Source organism: Montipora foliosa, chromosome 6 (genome assembly GCF_036669935.1).
Source record: "Montipora foliosa isolate CH-2021 chromosome 6, ASM3666993v2, whole genome shotgun sequence".
NCBI lineage: Eukaryota > Metazoa > Cnidaria > Anthozoa > Scleractinia > Acroporidae > Montipora > Montipora foliosa.
Window position 1 is genome coordinate 20837562 of NC_090874.1, and position 10000 is coordinate 20847561.

The 10000-nt window shown below is 36.8% G+C and overlaps 1 protein-coding gene across 2 annotated transcripts in view; it reads left to right on the forward strand.

Annotated features, from left to right (window-relative positions):
• LOC138006940 (lymphocyte cytosolic protein 2-like) overlaps positions 1-10000 on the forward strand; it is a 46173-nt gene that overhangs the window by 538 nt on the left and 35635 nt on the right. For both annotated transcript variants that reach the window (XM_068853579.1, XM_068853580.1), the window contains exon 2: positions 4376-4438. In XM_068853579.1, the coding sequence (XP_068709680.1) occupies positions 4376-4438 (63 nt within the window). The remainder of the gene's footprint in view (positions 1-4375; positions 4439-10000) is intronic.

A 10000-nucleotide genomic window follows, 5' to 3' on the forward strand; every position in this document is an offset into this window, starting at 1 on the left:
TTCCTTTTTCGGAAACAAATGAAGCTACATGTATTAACGTAAATGTACTGGTGTCAAGCTGGAATAAGCTAACATGCACTTTGACACTTTGCTAAGTTCCTTATATTTTGCTGAAGATTGAATCTTCAGCAAACTGAAAGGTTGAATCAATATTTTCGAATGTATGTCGGTAACTCATTGTGGTAGGAAAGAAGGCCGAGATGTTGTCGCAACTAAATTCAAAGTTAAACATTTTAAACTAGATTAAAATTGTCGTGTAATCGTGCATACAGTATTATCGTCTCAATGTTTAATAATGAGTAGATTTTATATGTATTAAATTCTTCTTGGATGTATCGTACATGCACTCATGAATATTTTAATTTTTGGTATCTGTAACCCTTTTTTTTTATCTTTGATTATTTTAATTTACATATTGATATATTAAAATGTAGCATACATCAAAATTGCAGTACTGTCGTTCTAACCCTGTTTAAAGTGGTGAAATTGGAACCAGATGTTTCAAAATAAAGCAGGTTCAGGTTATAAATACACAATACAATCCTATGATGTTAAAAAATGAAACAACACCTGTTAAAGGTCGCGTAACACACCAGATTTAACTGAAGAAAATGTCAACTTTATTGCTACATTGTACTAAACTTGGGCTGCCATAATCACAAAACCAGAAAGCATGGTCATTTCTAGGAAATGTCAGTGTCAGAGCATCCACCACTCTCTCTTCTGTAGTTTAACACATGAATGCAACTTCGTAGAGTTGACTGTAGTAGTCCACCACTACAAGAAGACTTCTTCTGTGGGAAGAATACCCATGGCTATGGCTATGTCCTGCCAAGGTCCAGTAGAGGGTTTGCTCTCTTCATCGCTTGTGGCACCTGAAATTCATCCACTACTTAGCATCCGTGGCAGGACTTACACACCTGCTCTTTGACACACTAATACATGTATGCAGACGTCTTACAATGAGACCAGTCCCCACTAAGGATGTGATATGTCGCTGGTTAGTTATCTCCGGATCCTTGTCAGAAGCCAGTTCCACTTGTTTCACTGTCAAAGCCACCGGCCAGCTCTCCTGGGCAGTCATATTGACAAAGTCAATTGCCTCTCCACTAGTGTCTTTGACTCTAAATTGATTGATTCTTGATAGTGTCTTCAATGTTTGCCTTTCCAGGCCAGTAGGCCACTTTATAGTCATATATCCTTGTAGCCTCAGATCCCACCATTTTAATATGTGCAGAGCAGATGGCTTTAAGTGTCTCCTGAAGATACACTCAAGGGGTTTGCGATCGGTTTCCATATCAAATTTGCATCCATACACATAAAATGTTGAATCTTTCGCATACACATACCAGGGCTAGGGCCTCCTTTTCTGTTTGCGAATATCTTCATTCGACATTAGTGAGATTCAGGATGGCGATCACTTTCTTCTCATTAGGTGTGACAGCTTGGCTGCTTAGATTGTGACAAAAAAGGTGACTTAGGTCCATATGGGAAGGCAAAACTGGTATTTGTCTCCATTCAGCATCAACTGGTCCTTTCTCCCTTAATTGGTCGAGTACCACATGCATATTCTGATAATGCTCTTACAGTATGCCACAACCATGTACAATCAAATAATCTGCCGATTATTGGTCATTCCTCTACAACCTTGTGAAACATCAGCTACAAGTCTACGGTGTGTTAAAAATGTGGTGATCTTGCACTATTCGTCCTCCATTTCCACTTGGTGGAAGCCCCACTTGATATAGAGTTTTGAGAATACAGTTGAACCATGCAGATCAGATTAGATCAGATCAGATCAGATAGTTTATTTAACTCAACTCAAAACAACAAATTAGCACAGAATAAAAATGTTGAGATTTACAAACAACAAAAGACATGAATAAAGCAAAATGTAAGTACAAATATCTGGATAATGAGTGAGTTGGGATCATCCAAGTAGCAGTGGCTAATCTAGTGGATATGACCCCAACAAAAAAAAAAAAGAAGAAAAATACACACAATGTACATTGTAGGAAACAAAGGCTTAGACTTACAGGGACACTTCGTGTTGGATGTCAAAATTGGGCCTGCATCTCATTGCGTGCAGTTCTGGACATACTGTACATGTAAGTGCTTGTACGCCATTAGAATGTGAACTGGGCTTTTTACCTCTGCTTTTGTCGAGGGCCAACCCTTTTGGTTTGGTGCGACGTTTGCTAAATGAAACCACATTCACCTGATTAGATGACTCATTCTGATCCATGTGCTTCCTGCACAAGAGCTATATCCTGTAAGTCCATCAGGGAGGCACTTTCTTTCTCCAGGAACTTCTGACGAAGATTGGAATCCCTGCATCTCAGTAAGCCGATCCCTCATTGCCTTGTCCATACATGTATTTTGCAAACTTGCAAGAGATTGCTCTTTGACACAAAGGACAAACAAACTGATCCACTGATTCTTCCAATGCGGCTTTGCCTGTTTCATTTGACTGAACCAATGCTTCTCAAAAGGAACGTTCAACTGAGGTGCAAAATGATAAATTATCCAATAACTCAACACTCACTGTAAAACGTTGATTATTTGAGCCAGGAATGTTGAGTATAATACTGTAGCATTTCCTGAAAATTCAAACCTCCAGTATGCAACCACAGTGTGGCTTTCTGTTCCTCTTGTGTTATTTCTTTTGCCACTAAATACAAATTAAAGGAACATTTCCACAACTTCCATCGGACTTCAAGAGTGTTAGGGTCATCCTTGGGGTTGAAGGGAGGAAAACTGGCTACATCAAGTAAAGGTCCGCTGGAATGAAGGTCACGGGCTGCAAAGCCTGCAGTGTCACCCTCCGCCATCTTCCCAACAAAATACTTAAATTTTCTCAACAAATCACTTCAAAAATACCTTCTGTTGCACTGAAGGAAGGAAATCCTCGCCGCCAGTGTAACAACTTCTATTGAAAGGTCATTTAATATTACACCAGATTTACTAAACAAAATGTCACCTTTACCTCTACAAAACACGGGCTGCCACAATCACAAAACCGGAAAGCATGGCCATAACATTCCCCCATGAGGCCAAGCGAATAATCCTATTGACTTCTGTTATCAATACATTTCAATTAAGCAATGGAAACTGTAATAACCCTAAACCCTAAACCCTAAACCCTAAACCTAAACTTTTCTTAAATGGCCTTGAGGAAATAATAGCATTATTTTTAGTTAAAGAAGTATCAAAATTGTTGCACATCACTGGAAAGTGGCATATACTCAAGATTAGGTTCTTCAGGAAGAAATTGTTTTTCAAAGTCATTGGGGCACTTTTTTGTTCAGTCCCTGTCAAAATAGTAAAATTGGCTCCTGTCACTAGCTTGGTTTTTAGTAGCATGCTGGCAGATTACCCTTTGGAAGGCAACTGCAGCAGGCTGCTGTAAGTACTGTAAACCTGTTGAAAAGGTTCTTTAAAAAAAGTTCTAAAAACATCTCATTCTTGAGGAAATTTGGTGTGTGAAATGGCATGCAGAAAAGCATACTGTACTGTTACATCAAGTTAGTAATATTAATTAAAATGCATTGGGAAGAACCTGTTGTTTTTTTTTTTGCGTACATGTATTCTCTTATCAATACATATCCTTAGTTACTGTGGAGGACCTTACTACAAACCCTTAACTAGTCCTCTGGAAAATACAAATGTAGGCAGCAGTCAACCCACAAATCTGGAGGTTGTTGCAAGGAACACTGAGATCCACCTTACAAAACTAGGAAAAATCATGGGGTATTGAGCTACTATCAATCTCAGATGTCCGTGGACAAGGGCTTTTTTCAGCCCATTTCACGAACCATTGATTTCAGGCTGCGGTCAAAAAAAAATAATTGATCACACGATAACATTTCTTGTGGCTTTGTGGTTTCGAAAAATAATACTGATCCCGTAGCACTATTTTCTGTTGCTCTCTCCAAAGAGAAAAATGCGAAACGTTGTTGACAGTGAGTAAAACCGGCCGAAGCTATTACAGGTAACCCAGGAAAAGCCTTGTCCGAGGAAGTAAGAAGCAGGTGGAAACTTTTCTTCGGGTTTTTTTCTTTTCTCGGCCGTGGGAAGAACGAAGGACTGGTGCCACGTGGTCGGTGTTTTCAAAGCCGCAGAGCCACAAAAATTGTTATCACATGATCAGAATTTTTCAACCGCAGACTGAAATCAACAGTCCGTGAAGTGGGCTGAAAAAAGCCCTTGTCCAGGGATGACTGAAATCGATAGTAATGCGAATAATTATTGTGCACAGCTACTGCCACACTTTGATGATGATGATGATAACGAAATATCATTTATTGCAACAGTGTTTAGATTGCATGTGAAGTTTATAGTCTGAATATTATTTCTGATTTCTTTTTTTGCTCAGGAAAATCTACATGAATGCGTCCGACCATTCTTGCTCAAGAAAATAAATGGGCTTTCATTTCTGGTAAGGTTGTTTCTATGATAGTGTTTTTGATCTATAATAATATTGAAATAAGGGCTTTCCATGGTGCAATTGAATTTGATGATTGAAAAGCTCTGGGCCCTGTTGTTCAAAAGCTGGTTAACACTAATCCCGGATTAAAAATTAACCAAGGAGTTTATTCCTGTACTCCCAAATGCTGTTCAACGCTGATATTCGGCAAAACTTTACATGAGAAGAAGTCAATCTTGAAAAACAAAAATAAGCAAAAGAAACTTTCACCAAAAAGTTGAAAACGTGAAACAAATGTTTACGCTAATCCTGGATTAAGTTAATCGGCTTTCGAACAACTGGACCTTGAGCATCAGTTGACCTGTTGCCTCAGTTGATTGAGCATTGGCCTGCCGTGTGGGAGGTCATAAGTTGAAAACTTCGTATCTGACCGGATCACTTAGGGTCTTTGAATAACTGAGGAGAAAACGCTGCCTTTGTAATGAAATTAATCTGCAAAAATTAATGGTTAGACTCTCAAGTCCTCCTGGATAAGGGCGATTCATACATGTAGGACTAGATACAGCTTGTGGTCTGATTATGAAACATTGCTTGTAATCCCTAAGGTGACACGGAAGACTTTTGGTGATCGAGTCTTTTCCCATGCTGGACCAACAGTATGGAATGCTTTGCCAACTAGCCTTAGAAATTGTAGGAACATTGACTCTTTTAAAGTACATTTGAAGACTCGTCTTTTTAAGAAAGCTTTTAATTTGTAATTTTATATTCTTATAATAGTTATTGCTATTATTATTTTTGTTTTATTTATCGTATATTTTATTATTATTATTACATGCCCTATCTCACAACTCTTCAAAAATTAATTGTGTTCATATAACATGTCAAAGAACCCAGTGCACACATAGAGTTCCCAGTGTTGTGGTCTGTGTGCATGTTTTTAATGGAACAAATATTTTGTCCCATGCATGGTACAGACCTACAACTGTACAATAACAGTCTTACAGCTGTATCTAAAATTAAATTTGTAAAAAGGTGTGTTAACTTCAAAATACCTGTAAAAGTGCAGTTTTCTTAACATGTACACACACAAGAAAAAAACAGATGCATGTAAATTGATCGGCTTGTTTGTGATTATAACAAATTTTAAACTTAATATAAATGTACATGGCGTATCCTACAGTGTATCATAATTATACAATAATACAATGTAATTATTATTAGTAATAGGTAAGGATATAATTTGTACATTGGCACTTGACATTGCACAAGTCAAAAATAGAGACTTTTAGTAACATGTGCCGAGCAGAAGTGTAAATATTATTACTGTCACAGTGACAGTAACCATGACAACATTATTATTTTAACTATAGATGTCTAATATATATGACACTTGTAGGTAGTTGCATAAATCAATTTTCTCTGCATATAATAATAATATTATAATAATAATTTAAATCTTAGGTCAGGTTTTAATTTTTTATACAATGAAACTTTTGCAATCAAATGAGAGGCAGTATTACTTCATTTGCAAATTGTGAACACCATTTTTATAGTAGTGGTATTTTGAAGCACAAGTGTCTCTTAAAGGGACTAATGTTATCAAACACGCATATTATCTAGGTTGGTCACAAAGCTTTTTAAAAATGTCAGCCCAAATTTTCAAATCCTGACTTCTTTTATCGTCTTGAATCACTTTCATTTCCTAAGGTTCCATGAATTGGAAAAACATTGGCACATGAAAGCTTTTCTCTGTGCAGCAAGAACATGTGATTGGCTTGATGTCTGAAAAGCAATTGTGCCATGCCTTGAGCTCTGTGCAAATAAATAATTTTGTGGCAGTCAGTCAATACTGCACATTAAGTGCAAGCTTCAGCGGAGATAAATTGGCCATAGTCCCTTTAACATGAAGAGGAAGGCCTAGGCTAAAAATAATTTTTAATTTTGACATGATAAAATTATAGACCTTATTCATAATGGCGGTTAATTTATAATTCTTTTGTTGGAGTGTAAATTAGCCTACCAAGCCTCGATACCCTACAGTGAATTGAAAAGAATTCTTGCTCTAAAATGAGGTTTGGTAGGCTAATTTGCATGTGGACAAAAGAATTAAAAATGTGACCGCCATTTATGAATAAGGTCTGTGTTGATCTGGTTGTTGATCCAGGTGTATCATTCTATTTCTCGGTAACAGGGGCAAGCTAATAATCTCATCATTATACAATACATGATTGTACATTGTACAAGTCATGTACTGTACATCATAATTACAAGGCACAGTCACATCAATTCTGATATTTTCATTAAAATTTGGTTATTAGAGTGTCTAAAATGAACTCTGAGAATCAGGGCAATTAACACTCACTATAAAAGTGGACAATCTGCAAACAGATGTATGCAAATTGCAGATGCAAATCTGTGTGTGAAATTTGTGATTTCCAAATTGGTGATTTAAATATGAAAGTTGTTACATGTATGTGTACAACAGGTGGCCCAAGCTCTACTATTTGTGTGTGACATAATTTGAACATCATGCACTGTAATCAGGCCTTCTGTTAGGGTGCGATGAAAAAAATGCAAATTATGTGAAATTTGAAGGGCAGATTATGTCAGTGATAGATGAGTTCATGCTCTTGATTGCATCATGGATAATCAGGGCAACATGGCGGGAAATTCAAAGGTTTGTATGGAAATTCAAAGCAAAACATACTGTACATGAGTCACTCTACTTTATACATTTGTAGACTTTCCTCTTCATAATTAAGCAAACAAATAAGTTCATGTTTGCAACAGAGATGAATTCCAAAATATTGCTTTTTTGTCTCCATACATTCTCTTTAATTTTCTGCCTTTAGAATTACAGGAAATGTATGGCAGAAACTCTTTTTAATAAAATAATTTCTACAATAGCCATTCCCTCAAAATTTATTCTGCCGCACCTTTGAGCGTGTATCTTCTGTTTTGGAAAATAAAAAAACCCAAAATTGCATAACAAATGAATACTTTTCATCGTTTTGAACTTCCTTACAAACCTTTGAATTTCTCTCCATCTTTCCCTGATTACCCATGATGCCCTCAAGAGCGTGAACTCGCCTATTAGAAAGGCCAATTATGTGATAAATAATGTAAATTAAATTTTTTTCTGAGCAATTTTTAGCTTGTTTTATAAGGTTTCAGGATAAGAAAAACACTTTGTTGCTCCCCTAAAGACATTTTGAACACAAAGTGACTGTTACAGTAATTATGCATCTTGATCGACATTAGTTGGGATAAATAAAAAAAAAGAGAGAGAGGTCTTCTGCACTATACTTCCAATGTGAATAGACCATTTTAGTGATGTGTATATATCAGCCATTCAGATTGGCTAATTTGAAAAAAGGGCGTGTTTGTGTTACACCAATAGGTGACTCTAAGAATGAGACTCGTATCAGGCCCCCGACATGCAAAATAACGCCTTGAACTTCAAATGTAAACGAAATCGAAGGTGACGAAGGTTTTTTAGCCTTTTTCCAAGGTAAATCATCCTAAAAATGGCGTATTTATGCAGGAATTCCTAAGAAACTTGTTGATTTCTGTTTTATTTCATGAATGTTGTGTGTTCTTTCGTGAATCATGCGATTTTTCGTGAATTGTGCGATCGGATGCGATTTGAGGTCGATTGTGCGAAATTGCACCATTGTATGATATGAGAAGGCCTGTCATATCAGCATTACTGTTAATTTGCATATTAATTATTATTATAACAAAATTAATACAAAGGTATGTATGGGGAAAATTGTATTGAATTGGAAGGCAAAATTAGGAGTGATTTTTGGATAAAACTAAATTTTTCTCACCTGAACTCCTTTGTACATGTAGTTCCATTTGTGGTTTTTAGGTCGATTTGAAGCGATTTCATGGAATTTCTGTTCCAGCTGCTTCTCTTTCTATTACGTCTTACCAAGGTAGGGCAGTATATATAGAAGGCAAGAGGAAGCGACCGAATCCATTGACGGAAAACAGCTGTATGTTTGTTCCAAAGGCTCCAATTGCATCAAAATTTCATGTGGACCACAGCAGATCTATCATAGTGACAGAACACACGCATTGTAGGTTGTAGGGGACCATTAATGTGGCGAGGGAATTATTCCTGAATCATAACTGCAATCTTTTCTGTCAAGATCCATCGAAATAGGCTTGACTGAGTAATCCCTTGTGCCCCAACCGTTTCAATTTGGCTTAGCGACCGAGCCTATGACTCGGTGATTACTCAAATTACTTACTCACCCGGTGGCTAATGTTCAACTTGATGCCATGAACAATTGGACCCTAAAAAGACCTACATGAATGTAAAGGAAATTTTGTTTTTTTTTTGGAAGAAAGCTTGTAACAATATGACAAAATGGGATTCAAGTCTACAGTCAGACTGTAGGCCACTGGGTGAGTACTAATTAATATGACTCATCACTGACTCATAAGCGGGGTCACTAAGCCAAATGGAAACGGTTGGGGCATGAGGGATTAGAATCAAGCCTACATTTATTTCAATGGATCTTGACAGAAAAGATAGTGGTTATTATTCAGGAATAATTCCCTTGCCATGTTAATGGTCCCCTGAAACCTATGATATAGATGTGTCCAGTTTCCTATGTGCTGTGGTCCACGTGAAATTTTGTTTTCCGTCAATGGATTCAGTTGCTTCCTCTTGCCTACTGCCCTACCTTGGTAATAATAATAATAATAATAATAATAATAATAATTATAATAATAATTATAATAATAGAGAGAGAGAAGCACTTCAAATCAACCTAGAAACCACAAAAGACAGCTATGCGCAATAACCCCTATGGAGAGTTAATTAAAAATAATAATTATTATAAACATCTTCCAGATGCAAATTAAACAAACTTTTGAACACACAAACCTAAAATCTGGCAAAGCGAATGAAAGGATCCTAAATGAGAAATTTTTACACCTCATACCTGATATTTGTACATGTGATATTGGGATAAACTGACTGAAATGTTACAGTTGAAAAATCCATGTTATTTGTAAGTTTAAGCTCTTACATGTAACGGGGGTTAATGAGCCCTAAGGGAGTACTATTTTTCCTCACTTGTCCCTAGTGTACTACTCTACTCTCCTCACCCGTGCAATCAAGGCTTGTCCAGTAGTCAAAAGCTCATTGTTTAGGTCAAAGTACTTTCACTTTTACAATGTTAAAGCGGTTGCCAAAGCTTCCAGTAATTTTCCACAACATCACACGATTCTCACCTGTTTCGCCTTATGTAAACCCCCCCATACCATTAGTCAGCCACATTTCAGCTTTGCCCTTCAAGCAAGTGCCTTGAATTGAGTTGCACTCTTTAAGATTGCATTTTTCCCACCCTCCCACCCAGCTGAAAGCTTTGTCTTCTTTAATTGCTATGGCTGTGCTTTGTCATGCAAAATTTTTACGTTCTGCTATTCTGTTTGGTATTGTCTCATGGTTCGTTATGTACATTACATGTATATTATTCCGCATGTTACCACCGTTAACTTAAAAAAAAAAATTAGCTAAATTTAAAAAACTCGGCACTAAGTGAATTGTAATTGATG